Here is a 19,752-nt window from a genome sequence, read left to right as displayed (position 1 = left end):
ATTACCTCAAACCATATTTAAATCAAATGAATATAGGCCTAACGTTAAAATTAAGATGTCCTACGGTAATGTCCCGGTAGTAGCCTTAACGAGGGGATGGTTTTGTAATAATTTTAATGTTACGCTCGCCAAATCCGAGATTGCGACGGTTCAATACTGAAAATTTGTCATTAAGATAATATATCTGTTACATACCATCTAATTCACTCTCTGACTACAGGGTGCGCTAATAGGCTAGCCGTTACAAAATGTTGCATGGCATAGGGCCTACTTTACTTTTGTATATGGAAGCCCCCTGATATCAGAGGATACATCCAAGCCATCTTATTAATCGGATTTCAGTTTTGAAATTTAAATCGACCTAATGCCGTTGTTGTGCCTTATTCCCCCCCCCCCCCAAAAAAAAAAAAGAAAAAAAAAAAAAAAAAGCCAGCAGGCCCTATACTGCATGGGTACTTCATTCGACGTTGTCCTGACGTACGTACGGCGTTTTTAATTTAGTCCGATTTTCAGAGGCGTTCAGCGAATTCGGGATTCCTTGTTGCAGGGATCTCTCGGCGCGAAGATCTATCAGCTAGCGTATTTATCGAAATATAGGTATGATTTGTGAGATTAATCAACCGATTAGTGACCTATCGGTGCACGGATCCAGCAATGCGTGGATCTAATGGCATGTGTAATCAGCCCCCGTGTAATATAGAAAGCGCGAGTAGGTTTAAATACACTATGCCAACAAGACTTTTGCGAGAATGGCGTTCCATACACATGCGGCCTTCCCCTAACCTAAGGCCCAGGGTCCGGTTGCACCAACGGGGCGCAAATTTGCTCGGATACGACTGTTGTTGGGGCTAGTTACTGATAATGACGAGAGTACATACAGAGAATCTGTTGAGTCGGTGTTAAGCTGGTGCGAGAGTAATGAACTTATCTTGAACGTACATGTAGCTAAAACCAAAGAAATGATAGTGGATTTTAGAAGGAATCAGAATGTAAAGGTACCACTCACCATTGGTAATGTTGAAGTTAGTAGAGTAGAGGAATTTAAACTACTTGGTATACACCTTAACAGTAAATTGAATTGAAAGGATAACACCGCAAAGAGTGTAAACAAGGAGTTATAACAGACTCCTTGGTGTAAAGAAGGCACGGCAAAGACTGTATTTTTTAAGATCATTGAGAACTTTTACTGATAGCGTGCCTATTTTAGTCAATTTTTACAGGTGTGTTACCGTGTGTAATTGAAAGCATTCTAGCGTACGGAATTATAATATGGTATAGCGGAACAGCTGGGGAAGAAAGGAAGAAATTAACAAACGTTGTAAAAACTGCAAGCAGGATTATTTGGCAGGATCTCCCCAAGCTGGATGATATTTTTAAAGACAGAATGGAGAAAAGAATTGTCAACACCATGAAAGACTGTTTCCATCCTGCATCATCTCTTTTTACTTTTTTACCAAGCAACAGTAGACTTTTAACTTTTAAAGGCAGTAAACGCTTTTTAAACAGCTTTTATCCAAGTGCAGTGACGCATTTTAATTTGATCTCAAAACTAAATTCTTAATTTATAGTATTATTTTATTATTTTACTCTGTATATTGCTCCAAAAGGAAAATGATTTCCGATTTTTATAATTGGCTAAATAAACTCTTATCTTATCTACCGCAACGCTTGGCGTCCGTGCGCCAGGCTTACTTTCCCTGATCGTGAATAACTGCTACACCCGAGTTAGTTAGGCCATGGACATAATGAGATTCTCTCATTATGTCCATGGTTAGGCCTACGACCCGTTGGTGCCACCGGGCCCAGGCTCCAGGTATAACGGGTTTCAGTACTAGTAAGATAATTAGGACTTTAATCATCCACCTAGATAATGCGGAAAATGAATATTGTCACGTTATATGATTATTAAAGTGATAATAACTCTTCGTTTCGGCCAAAAAATGAATTTTCCTGGAGTAAACAACAATTTTCCCATACTAACCAATGGTTAATGATTCCATTTTTACATTCAAAGTTAGTCCCTGGTTTTTTTCTAAAAAGTTTGGTTTTTTGTTAAAATCTCTTAAGAGATTTTAACAGAGTATAGCCATCAATGGAGGTCACGTGGTCTAAAGACAAGCTCAGATATCAGCATAATAGCTATAACAGCCCTTTTTGTGGGAAAACAGAATATATTATATTTTTATGAGTCACTCACAATGTTTTTATTGTGAAATACAGATTTCTCGTATCAATGGCATCAATAACATATCGGGGCGAATTTGAGCTTGTGATGTAACAGCAGCGTTTAAATTTGAGGTAAAAACTGATATCGATTTCAAACAGACCTCGTTCACATGTCATGAGCAGCTATACATCAACGCCTATTTAATCACAACAGTCAGCACGCCTGTCTAATTGATGCCAGGTCATTTTCTTGAAAGGCTTTCTTCTGGTTTTGTCAGGAAAGAAGTGAAATAATGCACCAATTATGTTTTAGTTACCAAAATCTACATATCAACTGTTTTTTCCCCACCTTCTATATTTTGATTGCCTTGTAAAACAATGGTGTATTGTACGTGATAAGTAGGTCATAAAGCAAATATTTAATTTCAAAAGGAATATAAACAAGCAAAAGAAATAATAATAATAATAAAATTTAAAAAAAAAGAAAGAAAAAAAAACGCAATTTTTTAGTATCTATGATTTAAATGGTTGCTTAAATGGTAGTTTATTGCTCAGTAATGTGTGCGGCTTCCCCTGGCTGCAATACAGGCCAGTAACCTACTTCTCATGCACGGACTGTACAAGACCTCGAATGCGGACCTGGGGCATTCTCTTTTCTTCCACCAGTGCAGCTCTCAACTCTATGACGAAGGAAGACTGTGGCTGGCGGTTATGAAGTCGTCTGCCCAGTTCGTCCTAGGCATTCTCAATGTGAGACATGTTTGGTCTAAACGCTGACCACTGAAGAGAATGGATGTGCGAGCTAATGCTGCAAACACGCCTGTGCTACATGTATCTTGGCTGTATGGGCACGGGCGTTGTCCTGCCGAAGCAAGCACAGGACTGGGCGTTGACGCAAGAATGGCAAAACATTGTTTATATTGGGCTCTTGGGCTATGCCTTATTTAGCACTATGATCCTTGTTGACTATTTCATTTATGTATAACAATTTTAAATATCAGAGCAGAGGAAATGCAACAACTGATATAGTGGAACTAAATGAGACTCTGAAATATCAAATTATTATGTCCTGTCTTAATTACACCTGTAAAACGTAAATATATGTCTTGTGACACCCAATCAAAAGCTTTCTAAATCAAATATTTATTGATCACTTCACAAGCACAGTTGTTTGAATTATGTGGTGATATATCAGGCCCGTAGCCAGCAGTTTCAAAAGGGGGGTTCTTTTTCTGAAAAAGTGGACCTTTTCCCATAAAAACGTCATGTACCTAGATCAAATTTTACCCAGAGTGGACCTTTTCTCAGCAAAAGGGGCGGTTCTTTCGAACCCCCCGAACCCCCCCTGGCTACGGGCCTGTATATTTATAAGTCTATTTTTGGTAACTGCAAGTTAACTGCATTTACGAGGTATGACTCATTGAAAATAAAGACTTAGGCTTCGTTCACATGCAATGTCTATTTTCTAAATTCTATTTTCTATTCGCGCTATCTTATGATCACGGTCTGTGCACTGAATATCCCGCCGCGTAATTACTGGCAGCGCGAGCCAGTTACTTATAGTAACTTATAGTAACTGGCTCGCGCTGCCAGTAATTACGCCGCGGGATATTCAGTGCACAGACTGTGATCATAAGACATACCGAAAATAGAAAATAGAAAATAGAAAATAGACATTGCATGTGAACGAAGCCTTAATTCAGCAGTCAATAATTTTCATTTTGAAATCACTGCTGTGTAAATTGGAAAGGAGCTTTCAGTATCACGATCCCTTAAAGAAAGATTAAAATGCTGATGCCATTTCTGATAGTAAAGCTTAATCCCTCACACTTCTTATCAGGCCATTTTCAACCTTGACTGCATAATGGTGTAGAGGATTATTCCTATAAGAAAAATATTTTTTTGAGATTATATATGAACGTGCCAAAATACCTCATTATTCAATAAATATGTTCTGATGCCACAATTTAAAAAAAATGCCATAGACTATTAACAAATTTGATTTGTAACATGTCCAATGGAAAAGAGCAATTAAAGCCTTGACAAAATTCACATCCTGGTTGATGTGGTGCAAACTTGTAATTCTTTCATTACAGTTTCTAAATAAGAAACATATGCTGATAACTGCATCCCTTTTAACTTTCTAACTAGAGCAATTATAAAAACATGTACCTAAGCATGTTTACTTACTTAAATGTATACTAAAATCGCTTTCTCTATTGAAAGTTTTAAAATGTCATAAATATGAAAATTTAATGATTAAATATAAAAAAATAAATTCTTCAAGAAATCAGGAAGAAATTACCTGTAACCACTGAAACATTAAGAGAATCAACCAATGGATTTAGCTCTTTGCCTGGTGGAACACTGAGAATTGTGGTACAAAGTTTTTCAACATCTTCAGGTAAGCCTTTGGCCTCATTACCTAAAATGTATATATCTTCTTTTTAACAAATGGTTTAAAATTACAAATTATCTAGTTATATTGCAAATATTATAACATATCACACAGAAATTAATGCCACATTCTAGCTATGTACCTAAAGAAGTTTAACAATTCATTACAGAGGTAATTTTTGCTTCAGCTTCTTTTTTATGCTCATCACAAGTATTTTCAATATAGTATAACATAAGTTTAACTAGAAAACAATTATAAAGTTAATCCATTAAAATTACCCATGATAATAACAGTATTTTTATCAAGGGTAAATTCATGTAGAGGCATATGCTGCTGGTCAGACACAAGCTGTTCCTCAACTTGACCAATACCAGTAGTACAAGTCCCTATCACTGCCCAGTTAGCATCTCTGGCCTCCTGTGAGTATAAAAAGTATGAGTCATTTTTACTAAATGTGTTTAAACAGAATTACAACTGATATTTTATCTGTATATAAACAAAATTATCAAATCAAGTAGAAGTTGGTTGTGTCACAAACTGTGGTTTTAATAATAAATTTGTCAATTATATGTAACTACCAGGGATTTATGTCACCAGTTGGATTTAACTTCTCTTTCAGTCACTAAGTTACTATTTTTCTTTACATAAAAACCTTCTGATAACTAATTTCTAGTAAAGAAAAATACAAATAGTATGAAGGGGATAGAAGTTTGCACAGGGTATATAGAAAACTTCGATGGATGGTCACCATAACCCCTATGTCATAAAATGGATACAATTAAAGTTATAAATAGACCCACTGTGGGTCTCCATGACCAAACTTACGTTTAGGAAAACTGGTACATCCTCTACCCCATACACAGGTGTAATTTCCAAAGTTCCTGCACTTGTTTTACTTGCTGTGGGTGTCAATTTACAACTGAAAATATGACTAACAATTAAATATCTCATGGAAAAAAGGACATTAGTTATTACCAACTGTACCAACCATACCAGTGTAAATGGATGCTTGCGATAAATGATATAAAAAATAATAAACAGATTTTTAAAAATATGCATCCCTTCAGTTGCAAATTTGCACAACAGCATTTACACTTTTCTTGCAATAAACCCTACACACTGTACTTTGTACATTTGATGGGAAAATCAAAGATCTACACAATTATCTTTTCTTCAAAAAGTGTAGCAACAAAAATATAACTAACCCAAACTGTGAAGACAAGATTTTGTCAATCCCAAGATAGTATGCTGTTCTTATGATTCCTCCCATATTCATGGTATCCTTTGAAAAGAAGTAAAATACAATGTGTGCCATTTATGAGTTAACTGAGATGTGAATATTACTATAATAAAAACTCCATAAAATAATTTTATCCAGACTTTTTTTTATCTAATTCAAAACTGATATAGTCTAAATATTTTAAATCCTGTAAATTTGTCAACTAATATTTTAATTACCATTTTCTCTCTACCCTCTGACTTATCTGCTCTCCATTTATTAGAAAATATGAAAGTTCCAACTCTCAAACCTCATGCTTGAAAACAACATACCACAATTTGATTCAGTAACAGCCAGACTTGATGATGAGTAAATTCTTGCTGTCTAAAGGTATTAAAAAGTTGCAAATACCAGACTTTTAAAAAATAAAAGAACACTGCTCATGCTACTGTTAATCAACTTAATTGTAAAATATCAATGCTTAAATTTCTGTCTAAAAATGCTCATTTTAAAGTTGAAATAAAACTAAAGACTATCAGATAAATTTGATAATTTCATGATAAAGAATAACTCATTATATTTGGTCTCCTGTTTAAATGACTTTCTTATATATATATATATAACTGAGCAGTGACTTGGAGAACTTGCAAATACTGAGGCAAAATTTCCCATATGCACACACACCTTAGCTGTGCAAAATCCAGTGGCTCAAAGAGCAGCATATCACAATCTAGACATACACCCTGTGAATAAAAAATGCCAATTACAAAGGAATCTGCCACCAACAGCTGTATGATAAATTCACTTCAAAAGTAAATAAAGTTTGGTGCAATTCTGCAGAAAAATTCAAATATCAAAAGAACCTACTTGACAAATTGCAAAACATGAGCATTATTCGATGAGCATGCATTAATAAATGTAGTAGTGTAATGTATACACTTCATTATTTTGAAAATTATTCCATGTGTTTTAAAACTTTCCCTCTGTATACATTAACCTCTATCTTTCAGCTGTTTATTTCTTTTACTTTACGCTTAATTCACAGGACAGGAAAAGGGGAAGGAAAATATACAAATCAAATACACCAAAATAGCATATGCTCTTCACCTGGTGTGGTCTAAAGTTAGACAAGACATCTAGTATTCCGTTGCTAGTTGGAACAATGGTTAAGTTCCTCATTGCAGCAGCCTCTAATAGCTGTTTAATAATTTCCCTGTCAGAGTCAATCAGGTCATCCTTCATATAGAACTTGTGGAAAAGTTTCCTGGATAAAATATCATGTTAAATGACACAAAAATCTTGTGTTTAAAACAAATCAATTTTATACTTGTATATAATTCTATTTAATTAAAGCACACCAAAAGTAATGCTGGTTCTTTCACTTCTAAGCTACTAGTACAGTGAGGTACATGTATATGTGTCAAATCAAAAAAGGCATATAATTTAACTATTCACCAACAAAGACCATGTCCCTCTGGTACAAATGTAGGTATAACACAACTGATACTAAGGTATTAACCTACCTTCTTCCTTGCTGCAAAGCCAGTAAAACAGGATATAATCCAAACAGACAGGTGCCTCTTATCTTTGGTGATATTGTCCTGGAAATAAATTTCATAGCTGTTGATAATGACTTAAACATCTTTTTCAGGCAGGTGATATAACATTGCTTGGTGGTATTTTTTAAATTGTCAATATGTATACACCTAAAGAAAACACTGTCTTACTTTGGCCAGCTTTTGACAATCGTCAACAATGGTTTTACAAATTCAGTTTGGTAAAAAAAAAAAAAAAAAAAAAACATGCATGCTAATGAAGGTCACCTGCCTAAATAGGCTTTTGGGATGTTTTCAAATAAAAATTTACTGTATCCAAAAGTGATTAAAGTATGTAAACCAATATATATTTAGAAGAATACACTTTGTCTGTTGTTCCATAAAAAGAGCTTCATACCAAATATTATCTGCTAAGAAGATAAACTGGCTTTTGAAGGCTTATTTTCAAGCTGATTTTGGCCTTCTTGCAATTAGTATGACAATCATGAAGATACCCATACCTTGAAATTATTTCAGATTTAGCTTTTTCTGGCATGTCAAAGACATTGAGGTTTTTAATTTGCCTCTTGCTTATAAATCTAGGTCTGCTGTTGTTTTTTTGTTCATGTACTCCTGGTCTCCACCTACCCCTCGCATTTTGTCTTTCAAATGAATGTGTTACAGCCTGTAATTTCAATAAGCCTGATAAAATTTTCTGAAGAGAATTTGCAATAATGTAGATAAATGTAACATGGCTCAAATTCTAAGGTAGCAAGGACCCTAGAATTGGTGCCATTTGGAATGACATATTAAGTAATGCAAGTTAATCTATTTATACATGTAGAAAAGAAAGATTTTTAAAAAGTTATCATCTTCTTTTCATTAAAATTAACTGATCCAATCAATTACAGATAACTGACTTGGAATGAATGTTATGACTGAAAGGAGATTTATCCTACTACTAGTAGATGATTTAAACATAATACAGTATTCTGAATTTTCTGTCTCAAGTTCTCCATTTTACACTTTATCAGCACTGAGCACAGAGGAATCATATCACAAAGGAATTAAGTCTTGGCGGGGTCACATTAATACTAATTCATTTTATAAAAACGAATGGATAAATCTACTCAAAACTTTTCTCCAGCTTATAACTAATTAAAGGTACTAGTAATTGGCTTTTCATCATTGTAACAGGTGACAATACGATAGTTGCATGAACAAAGGTGAGAAGAAGTTCAAGTGTGCTGTGAAATGTGAGTGACACTTTTTCTATACAGTATATACTCATATTCTCATGGTATTCTGCATAACATCTATGTAAAAAGATAAATTGGTGCCCTAAAGTTAGATTATTTGGACTTATCACCTGGATGTCAAAATAATCAGCCATTCCTATCTACATCTTTTTATTTTACAAACATGCTTGACCTTGGAAAATAAGATGAAAACTATTTTAATATTATTGCTGCAACAGCTCTCAATTTTATCCCTCTGGCCAAATTCAGAACAGTGGAATAACTAGTCTGAGGGTCAAATATGGTCGACCCACTTGAATATTTCTCCACAGGATATCTATTCAGTGTCTATGAGCAGATTAGATGGCAAGCTTTGTAGTGGGTTGCCATATTTGACCCTTGGACTAGTCTGAATGGTGCCTTTGTCTCAAAACTGTATTAGTTGCACAATGACAACAAACCAACAATGCCCCTTGATAGAGATAAATTTGGAGGATGGACCAACAAATATAATATGGAAGACTGTCAGAAAATATCTCTGGATCCGCCCCTGCTTTTTATCAGCCCTCCCAAATAATGGCATCCATCAACTCTGCCATTGTTAAGAAATTTACAGTAGAGGGATAACAACTCTTCATATGAGATTCAAAATTCCACAATAAATACATTGTACACAACACATAAAAATAAAATAAATTCCATTTTTCACCAAAATGGTGGTTATCCCAATAATTCTAAAATCTGTGCTTGTCATCAGAGCACGTAGACTTTTATAAATAGCTACTAGTACTAGTATCTTCTGTAAAAATCTCTCAATAGATAATCCATTAAGAGATTATGACAAAATACACACTTAAAAAGCTTACAAAAAAATGAACTAACTTTGAATGTGGGAAAGTATTCATTAACCATGGGAAAGTATGGGATAATGGTCATTTACCTCAGGGAAATCCATATTATGGCATTATTCCTACCAAAATGAAGAGGTGTCATCCCTTTAAGGTACACATACCACAATTTTCAATCTTATGCAAGGGTTTTCACCAGCACACTCAATAAATACAGAAAGTAAGGCTAAGAGTGCTAGAGACAGAAGACTCAGGCTAATACCAATAACATAGAAGTGTTTTGAAGGCAAAATATTAAGGGTCCTACTAAAATGCGCAATACATGCTAAGAAGAGCTATATTACCAATTTATAAAGTTGGGTCACATTATTAATTACCTTCATTTACTTAGTAATATATATCGCTTTTATGTCATTCTATATTTTCTTGCGAAAGACCATTTACTGTTCACATCCAGGATCGTTTTCTCTAGTGTATTGCACTGTATTGCACATTTTAGTGTTATCAAAATATTTACAATTATAAAAAAAAAAAAATAAAAAAAAAAAAAAATAATAACAATAATAATAAGTACCCCTGTAACCTCGTTTTCAACCTTCTTATCACTGGTTTCATCTGGATCTCCCTCATGCCAAGGCTTGAGAGGAGATCTTATTACAGGTATATCTTGTTTTCTTTTCCTCATATCTGTGTTATAATGAACTGGATTCATGTCATACTGGTGATCATTCCTAAAAAAATCAGGTCTTGACACTTGCCCCAGTCCTTTTCTGTCAATGTTAAATTTTCTTCTAGGCAATTCTTTTATGTCGTGTCTGCCATATTTTGAACAATTTCTCTTTTGCAACCGCACATTCCTTCTTCTTACAAAGATAGGAGTATTATTATCACTTTGCACGAAAATTTTCAAGGAGGAATTTGCAAATACACGTGATAAACATAAGGAGACAGGAGGAAAACCAAATGTTATTCTACGCGCATTGATCATCGTGCCAGATGGTTTCAGATTTCAGATGGTGTTCGTTTCAGAGGTAATCCTGCTTAAATCGTGCCAGGGGTAATCATAGCGATGATCATGGCAGCGTCAGGGGTAATCCTAGAGAGGGGTGAGAAACGTCCATTGTTCTCGTCAGCGAGGCTGGCTGTTTTCAGGGTATGTACGCACAGACAGAAAACTAAGTATTGTGGGAACGTTACTAATGAAGCCACTGGTAGTACTAGTAGATATCAGCCTGTAGTCTTGAACAAGCGCCTCGATGACGAGTGAATAGTTGTCAAAACAAAAGACCCAGGTGTGGTAGTTCGACTACTGTTCATGCATGCCGCAAAGACCAAACCTAATTGCTCCTCAAGGTCACAAAACAATATCCGGTACTGACGGCTAGGCTCGTCTTAATCATATAAGTAGCGCGTTTCCACCGCCTGGCAGCGTTGTGCATGTGGGCGCTGCCATGTTGAATGTCTTTAGAATCTCTGTTAAAAAAGAGCGACTTCCGTTGAGGCAAAAGACAAGCACTAATTATGTTTTAATTTGTACAATTCTGAAGTGTTGGACATAGTACCAGAGGCATTTAATCATCCCATTTCGTACCTATATGAGCTGTGGTTCAACAAAATTTCCAGTAACACGAAATACTACTCCAGTCTCAGAAGTTTGCCTACTGACGTTTGCAGTCTCAGACAATATTTCTTAACAGATTGATAGGATATAACTTGCAGTTGCTCTGTGGAGGCATGCTCATCAGCTTCATTGTCGGTAAGTTTACATTAATCTATAACTTGTCAAACCCACAATTATCATATGTAAACAGAGTCAACGTTGAAATTAAAGTTAATCAACATACTGTACCAAAGCTTAAATTTGAACCTCACCTTGCAATAACATAAAGCTCAATTAAATGTTAATTACTTTCACATTCAGATACAGAACCATGGAGAAAGTGAAGCCATCCAACAAGCAAGTAAAGAATGTGCAGTCAAACTCGAAAACTCAGATGAAGCTCGATTTCACTGATCCAGGTGGCGAAATATGCATGCAAATTTCCTGTTTAATTTGGTTAAATTGTCAGTAATACGTGTTCATATAGGTGCTAGTACACACATTGTAAATTTTAAATTTTTTATTGAATTGGAATTGAAGGGGGTCGCAAGTTATTTTTTCATTTACAGTAAAAACGTTCTGTAAGCATCTTAATTATTAATAGAAAGTAATATATTGCCATAGATACAGGGTTTTACTCAAGGCTAAGGGGCAGGGGGAATAAAGGCAAAGATAACAAAGGGTTTAAGTAGAGCAGAATTATCCTTTTTGTCTCCCTTCTCTGATAAATAGACCTCCTCTCACTTAGAACCTTTTTATAACAGATGAAGGTAGAAGGCCATGCAAAGAACATTCCTTTCTGACAGATGTTGCAGAAGTCCGGGAAATGGAACAGGGTCTGTTACAGCTACTCAATGACTTTCATTCAGGAAAACTTCAGGCGTTTGGTAAGAATCTGATGATTTGAAGATTTATATTCATATCTCAATGTCTTTGTGCTGTCTGTGACAGACCTTCAGAATGAAATCATTGTTACATGTCTTGGTATCAGAGTGTACAATGTATGCCTATTATTATTTCACAGGACAAGAGTGTTCATTTGAGAAGATGGACCAAGTGAGAGAACAGCAAGAAAAATTAGCCAAATTGCATTTTGAACTGGATGCTCAACAAGATAGGCATAAGTATGGATTCTATATTATCCTGAATCAATATCCATTGAAACCATCTTTGTATATTTGTCATACAATATGAAATAAGGGAATATTAGTAAATAAACAATTATTTTTTTTTGCAAATGATTATGATAATATAAAACTTAAATATACTGGAATTACTAGGATTGAGATATAATTGTAGTAATATTGATCCAATACGTAACCACTGCTGCAATTTTATTTCAGACTTGGATCTGAGCAGGGACGGCAGTTGGTCAGTCAGAATATGGAGAAATTGATGACGAATGTAAGCAATTTTCATAAATGAGACAGAATGAAAATTTGTTCAAACACTCTTATGAATGTTAGGGGTATGAAAATGATTATCTCAGAAATATGTAAGTTAGTGAATGTTATAATCTGTCATTAGGAATACACCTCACTTATCATAACACTGTTTTATCACCATTTCCGCCATCTCTCCTGATGACTTTCCTTTTCTTTGCAGTTAGAAGATCTCAGCCTTTCAATGTATCCTTTAACCTTTAAAGGACAATGTTCATGTAAAAATCCATTTCTCGAAATTTGAAGATACAGCACTCAATCTATACACTAGAGGTATGTTTTAATCGATCCCCGCCATTTAAAAATTATAAAAACAATCTATTAGTAGAAAAAAAAGCGTTTTAGTAAACCTCACCTCAATATGCAAAAATGAAGCAACAGATCTGGGTCACGTGGTACTGTGACGACAATCACGATAAAGGTCTATGAGACTCAACTGAGCTGCATGGTGCATACTGTGCAGACGGAGAAGTTAAGGAAAGTTGTGTTGAACGGAGTTGAGGAATTTTCGTTATGCCTCGGTGTGTTGCCGTGGGATTCAGCAAAATTGCAGCTCTCGTTGACAATCTTTCTTTGTCTGTGACGGTCTTCCGTGACTTACTTAGTAACTTCGGTGACAATAGTTGCGATGCTCTAGATCATGGTCACCTCAGGTGGTTTAGATCATATCAAGAGCTGGTAGTCTTTCAGATTAACTGTCATCAGTTGGCAAACTTACTGATTGCTGATGCATTTCAAATGCATTGTAGTTGACCAAAAGCTCGTTTACAACAAACCTGCAATTCCCAAGCCAGCTAGGTAATAACAAGTATGAAACTCGTCTTGGTGGGCTTTCATATTTTTCAATATATCTCATTTATTTCATGGGGTTATTTTATTGGTATTTGTAAATGACGTTAAATATCAATACTTAAACAATTAAGTTCAAACACGGTCGCGAACATTAATAAAAGAAATTGCTCTCAGGGTATCTTGAAGCTTCCGTGGAAGAAAACGTGTTGAGGAAAAACAGGAAAAAGAGCGTTATATTAAAGAAAAAATGGGAACTGCTATAATAAAATGGTTCGTTATCCTAATTCGTTTATGCTTTGAGGATTTGTTTCTGAAGATTATTTCATCTGAAATATTAAATAATTTAAAAGATTGATCATTTTATAACTTGAAACGCAAATTCTGCGTCAGTACGCAATTTTTTTTTTGCAAATTTGTAAGCTTATAACACCGTGCTATAAAGATCTACTCAAGAAAAAAATTTGCTTGGGTAAAATTGAGTACGGAATGAACTGGAGACACTTGGCTTGTCATTAAGTTTACATATGTCAGGTAACTTTATACTGTCTTTGAAAGAGTAAAGATTGAAAGATAATTTTAGACAAACTTTGACGGGGGAAATACCTACAAAGAGTAATGGGCTATTTCGCCAACATCTTGTTGAAAATTTTACACTGCAATTCTATTCAAATAAGCTAAGGAACTAATTGCCAAATTAATACTTTCATCACATAACAGGGGGGTAACCAGACCTGCAAAAATTGTACGCACATATTTAAAAAGATTACAAGCACATACAGCAAAATGTAGACTTACGCAAAACATGAACGACAGCGTATATAATCACAGCAAATGTACCTCATATAGTAGCTTAATTTCCATTAATAATAAAATCATCATTTAAGTCAAAAATATTCTTGCGATTTAATAACTATTTTAATTTACCCAGAACGGTATATTTATTTTAAAGGCGGTTAACTGAAATATAGTTTTATGATTTGTTTGTGAAAATTGCCCATGTCACCCTGTTAGTTTGGAGGTCTAAGCTGGATCAAGTCCGTGTTAAAATTCCTATGAAGTTGTGCAGGAAAAATTCTTCCTTTCTTTCTCTAGCTCCTCGATAAACCTGGTGTTCAGATTTTATCTAGTACCCCCAGGTCTACGGGAGCTGCGCTTTGTAACTAACGCACAGGTAGATTTTTACCTGAGATAACTGGAGTAAAGCTTAGATAGAGAGTGCGTTCGATACAAGCAAGACAAATTGAATGCCATTCAACCCTCTAATTAAGAGGTAAAGGAAGTTCCAGTTAGATGGATGATTAAGATAGGACTTGTCAAGGTAACGGGCATTGTTTACCTCAGTTTAATAAAAGTATGCAAGACGGAGTGTCAGCGGTTTAATAAAATAAATTAAATTTCACAAACAACATGGACCTCATATGCAATAATCAACATTTCCCTTAACTCATTCAAATGCAGTGTTTTATACAACTTGGGATAACCATAATGAAATGCTTGTTAAAGAAATAACTAGACGGGAAATGGTTTTACACAGCTTCATGAGGATTTAGACCCCTCGGGTAAGAGATTTGAAGGAGTATAAACTTTTATCAGAAGCCAGAGAAGTCATCTTACAGGTAGACAATGCAGCTCAGTTTGACAGCTAAGCACGCTCTGTTCTCCAGTGGCTCGATTGTCGTCATTGGACCACGTGACCACGTAGCTCATTAACTCCCAGGCCGAGCAAATAGGACGTTTTTTAAAGCCAAAAATTTACAAAATGAGCTTTTAATTTGTGTATTTGGATTAAGATATCGTTAGTTGGGCATGTTTTCTGAAGAATATGTTCCGTCCAGGCCATTCTGACGGCATGAAGCAAACCCTTTAAAGACATGTTTTTATGTGAATTATAGATTAGTTTGAAGACTATAAAAATTTTCCTATATATTTTAATTTAAAACTAAATGCTATTTAGGCTGATGTTATATGATTATTAAAAATGCAAAACAACATGCAATATTCTTAACTCGATAATCAGACATAACCTACAGAAAAATAAATTGAAAGAGGAGAAAAAAACATGATGTTCTGGTATAGAACTAGTAATATTGGAGTCTTCTTCACTTCAATGCTCAGGACAATATGTGTAAAATTATTCAACTTATGGCATTCCTGGGCATAATGGTTTCAGAAATATTATGTCTGTGCATTCCAAGTAATTCAGTTTGCACTAAGAACATGTAACCATGTCTTCAAGTGAATGTTTTGTTTTTGCTGTTTAAGTATTCAAAATTTCAAAAGGCAATACAAGGGTTTCTTGAATAAAATAAACTCTTAAATATCATATGGATGTCTAGAGATACAAAAGACAAGCAACTATCAGTTGATTGTGATTAAAATTCAAGAGTTTTTGAATAATGACATTATGCAGGGTTCCAATCAAACCAGAGTTTCAATCAATTCAGATCAAGATACCTTAATGCCAGAGGGACACCCCTCCCAATAATCATGTCCCTGGCAGTAAAGTTGTTAAACTTCTATAAAGTCTAAAGTGCTCATATCAGTATTGTATTGATGTAAAATGTTACAGTTACTTTCAGACTATGAGCTTCAATCTTTTTATTGTTTTTCAGCAAGGTCTCTGTAAGGAAATGAAAATGTATACAATTCATTGTTCCAACTGCACATTATTAAAACAATAAATGAAATAAAGACATGGGTAATAAGTACCTTCAATAATTCAAAGAAACGCAAATCAGCTTGAGGTGGTGGGGATTGGAGGAGAAAATATATCAACATGAAATTGATATTTGCCAGTTCATTATCTTGGTCTCTTAATTTTCAACAACATCAAAAAATTATAATAAACAAGGCAGCAAAGCTGTCAAATGTACAGACAAAAAACAGAAAATAAAGATGCAAAAAAGGTCATTTTGTCAATTTTGATGCAATAGTAAATAATGCTTATAATAGCACTGTCAGTCAACACTGAATTTTAATCTTGCACAACAGGTAACATGGTCAATAACAGGAGCGGACCCAGAGATATTTTCTGACAGTATTACAAAGTATCCATGTTGATCCATCCTCCATTTTGATGGTCTTCCAACAGAAAAAAATAGATACCAGTCAATATAAACTTAATAACCTGACTGTCTTCAGGAAGACCCAGAAGATGGTCCACCCCTTCAATAAAATTACAGTTTCAGGACCATGAGAGTTCAAATTCACATTATGAAACTCTCAATATTTGAAAAATGATGACAGTGCATAAAATAATATTACATAATGTTTAAAGACATAAAAAACAATACAACTGCTTATGTGGAAATACAGAAAATGTGCAGAGCCCCAGGCAGATGAGAGTTAAAAGTCACAAATGCAAGTGTTTGAGAAAAAATTATAAAGGAAAACATAACAAAGCTAGAAAAGCACTTTGAGAGTGCAGACCTCTGCCAAGGCAGCAATTGTTGATTATTATTGATAATTGATTGATTATTGTTCCAGACCACCACCAAAAATTAATCATTGTCCTCTTTGGCCCACTTCCGACAGTTCCTGAAAATTTCTGCAAAATCAGTCCATAACTTTTTGTGTTATGTGGATGACAGACAAACGGGGGTGAAAATATGACCTCCTTGGCAGAGCTTGAGGTAAATATAATTCCAATGAAGATGCTATTCAAACTTTTAATCTTCCAGTTTGATATATATATATATATATATATATATATATATATATATATATATATATATATATTATTTAAAACTTGTTTGCAATATTAAACAAAATTTACCTGCATAATTATCACTGCTTCCTTATTATTAATCTAGCAGAGAGCTTTACCTTTGGGAGTTTACAGGGAAATATCAACAAGTGTGCTTTATGTAATCTCATTTATTGGCCTATTAAGGCAAATGCCTTTATAACTCTGAAATTAATCTAGTGATACCCAAGGGTAATTTACAGACTGACCCACTCAAAGGTCTTTAGGCCCATAAGTCACACTTTAAGAAAAGCACAAAACCATAATGCCTAAAATAGGAGACTACCAATCCTGATGCAATAATACATTATGTTTAACTGCACAGTCAACATCAACTTATGCACAACAGGTAACACAGACGAAATTAAAAGCATAAGGCTTCAGGCCCATCGGACTTCAAGTTTATACTTAGAAAGTGCCAGAATGAGAAAAATGAAAATTTCACAAAAAATGCATAAATTCAATAAAAATGATAATCCAAAAGAGCTGGTTTTCTCATATGAGCTGAAGGCCAATCCTAAAAATCGTACTTGTAAGTTAAAAATGATAATAAGTAGCACAGTTTTCTTTTCATAATGTTTGCAGTAGCAGTGCAAAAAGATTGTTGTCAATTTTGATGTAACATTACATAATAAATTAGAGAATAATTATCACCAATTTTTGTTTATTGACTATAAATAGGATGGACATGTAGAAAATATGATTACCATTCGGCTTCATGTCCATGGGAGCTCTGAGTCCCACAATGAATATGCCAAAAAGATAATGAATATTACACTAAAATGTATAGCTTCCAGAAAAAGAAGCCAATTAGACTGCTTTTCCAACTCAGGCTGCATTTTAGTCCTGTGTTTCTTTTTTAAAAGTTTGACAGTCATAAGTAACACAGTTTTCCCATAATGGTCATCAAGGCAGCAGCACCCAAAATTGTGTTTTCTTCTATTTTGATGCAACATTACATAATGCTTAACGGCATAATGACCATCGATTTTTAATAATAAAATATAAGTGTCATGAATTTTCAGAAAATGTGACTAGCATGGGTCTTCAAGCCCGTGGAGGTTCTAAGTCACACCTTGGAAATGCCAATATGTGAAAAATTACATTTTCACAAAAAACTGTTTAATTGCCAGAAAAATTTACCAAACAGACTGCATTGCCTACTGAAGCTGTATTTTAGACCCATGTTTCTTTCCTGTAAGTTTGAGAACAGTAAGTGACATGATTTTCCTTAAATGGTCATCATGGGAGCAGTGCCCAAAACAGGGGTTTCTTCAAATTTTGATGTAACATTACATGTTTAACAGCATAATGACCATCAATTTTTAATTATAAAATATTAGTATAACGCATATTCAGAAAATGTGACAAGCAAAGGTCTTCAGGATCATGGAACTTCAAAGTCATACATTGAAAATGCCAATATGTGAAAAATTAAATTTTCACAAAAAAACTGCTTAACTACCAGAAAAATTTACCAAACAGACTGCATTGCCTACTGAAGCTGTATTTTAGTCCCATGTTTCTTTCCTGTAAGTTTGAGAACAGTAAGTGACATGACTTTCCTTAAATGGTCATCATGGGAGCAGTGCTCAAAATAGGGGTTTCTTCAAATTTTGATGCAATATTACATAATGTTTAACAGCTTAATGACCATCAATTTTTAATTATAAAATATTTGTATCACAGATATTCAGAAAATGTGACTAGCAAAGGTCTTCAGGCCCATGGAACTTCAAAGTCACATCTTGAAAATGCCAAAATGTAAACAAGACAGCACTGTTCTGAAATGTGAAAGTGAGGAAATGTGAAAAAACAGTATAACTTCTAAAATAATAGCCCGATTATGCTGATTTTCGAACTCAACCTGCGTTTTAGTAAGATTGACCACTCCTGTGAGTATAATTACAATTGGCCAATCCGTTTTTCTTATATTGTGTTATCAGTGTTGCATTTATATTGAAAATAGTGAAAAAACAGCAAAAATTCCCTAAAAATGGCCCAATCATGCTGATTTTCGAACTTGACCTGCGTATTATGAATATTCATCAGTTCTGTAAGTTTCAAGTCAAAAGGTAAAATGGTTTTCCACTTATTGTGTTATCGGTGCTGCATATATGCTGAAAAAAGTGTAAAAACAGCATAAATTCCCTAAAAGTGACCCGATCATGCTGATTTTCGAACTTCACCTGCGTATTATGAATATTCATCAGTTCTGTAAGTTTCAAGTCAAAAGGTAAAATGGTTTTCCACTTATCGTGTTATCGGTGCTGCATATATGCTGAAAAAAGTGAAAAAACAGCATAAATTCCCTAAAAGTGACCCGATCATGCTGATTTTCGAACTTGACCTGCGTATTATGAATATTCATCAGTTCTGCAAGTTTCAAGTCAAAAGGTAAAATGGTTTTCCACTTATCGTGTTATCGGTGCTGTATATATGCTGAAAAAAGTGAAAAAACAGCATAAATTCCCTAAAAGTGACCCGATCATGCTGATTTTCGAAGTTGACCTGCGTATTATGAATATTCATCAGTTCTGCAAGTTTCAAGTCAAAAGGTAAAATGGTTTTCCACTTATCGTGTTATCGGTAAAAGTGCACGGCGACGGCGACGACAGACGCAGATGATGGCTATATGTACAGACACATCTGTGTCTGTACATAAAAATAATGTTTTACAAGAAAACTTTTTTCAATATAACATATAAAAACATTTGGAAATACAAAATAAATTATTTAGTTTGTATTGGCTGTGTAATGTTCTACACA

At 34.5% G+C, this 19,752-nt stretch overlaps 2 protein-coding genes across 2 annotated transcripts; one reads left to right on the top strand and one right to left on the bottom strand.

Annotated features, from left to right (window-relative positions):
• Positions 1-3,288: 3,288 nt before the first annotated feature.
• Positions 3,289-10,832, bottom strand: LOC106165691 (rRNA methyltransferase 1, mitochondrial). Its single transcript, XM_087004078.1, has 12 exons — positions 9,979-10,832; positions 7,840-8,003; positions 7,307-7,384; positions 6,891-7,047; positions 6,468-6,526; positions 6,116-6,167; positions 5,770-5,846; positions 5,390-5,483; positions 4,843-4,981; positions 4,472-4,591; positions 3,860-4,049; positions 3,289-3,599 (listed from the first exon to the last, which is right to left on the bottom strand). The coding sequence occupies exons 1-11, from the start codon at positions 10,390-10,392 to the stop codon at positions 4,003-4,005; spliced, it is 1,401 nt and encodes a 466-aa protein (XP_086860204.1). The 5' UTR covers positions 10,393-10,832; the 3' UTR covers positions 3,289-3,599; positions 3,860-4,002.
• A 46-nt stretch (positions 10,833-10,878) lies between these two features.
• On the top strand, positions 10,879-16,088 carry LOC106165705 (coiled-coil domain-containing protein 28B). Its single transcript, XM_013544021.2, has 7 exons — positions 10,879-11,160; positions 11,326-11,423; positions 11,769-11,891; positions 12,029-12,128; positions 12,348-12,408; positions 12,610-12,632; positions 15,256-16,088. Exons 2-7 carry the CDS (start codon positions 11,336-11,338, stop codon positions 15,299-15,301), a joined length of 441 nt encoding a protein of 146 aa, XP_013399475.2. The 5' UTR covers positions 10,879-11,160; positions 11,326-11,335; the 3' UTR covers positions 15,302-16,088.
• Positions 16,089-19,752: the final 3,664 nt, after the last annotated feature.

Source organism: Lingula anatina, chromosome 1 (genome assembly GCF_051362555.1).
Source record: "Lingula anatina isolate TDL-2025a chromosome 1, LinAna3.0, whole genome shotgun sequence".
Lineage (NCBI taxonomy): Eukaryota > Metazoa > Brachiopoda > Lingulata > Lingulida > Lingulidae > Lingula > Lingula anatina.
This window is presented reverse-complemented; position numbering and strand designations above follow the sequence as displayed.

Excerpts from the sequence above, each read along its gene's own strand:
- LOC106165691 (XM_087004078.1), bottom strand. The coding sequence starts at position 10,392 with ATGATCAATGCGCGTAGAATAACATTTGGTTTTCCTCCTGTCTCCTTA. Across the intron at positions 7,048-7,306 it reads GCTTTGCAGCAAGGAAGAAG|GAAACTTTTCCACAAGTTCT; the intron begins GTAGGTTAATAC and ends TATTTTATCCAG. Across the intron at positions 5,847-6,115 it reads TGTTACTGAATCAAATTGTG|GATACCATGAATATGGGAGG; the intron begins GTATGTTGTTTT and ends TTCTTTTCAAAG.
- LOC106165705 (XM_013544021.2), top strand. The coding sequence starts at position 11,336 with ATGGAGAAAGTGAAGCCATCCAACAAGCAAGTAAAGAATGTGCAGTCA. Across the intron at positions 11,424-11,768 it reads GCTCGATTTCACTGATCCAG|ATGAAGGTAGAAGGCCATGC; the intron begins GTGGCGAAATAT and ends TTTTTATAACAG. Across the intron at positions 12,129-12,347 it reads GCTCAACAAGATAGGCATAA|ACTTGGATCTGAGCAGGGAC; the intron begins GTATGGATTCTA and ends ATTTTATTTCAG.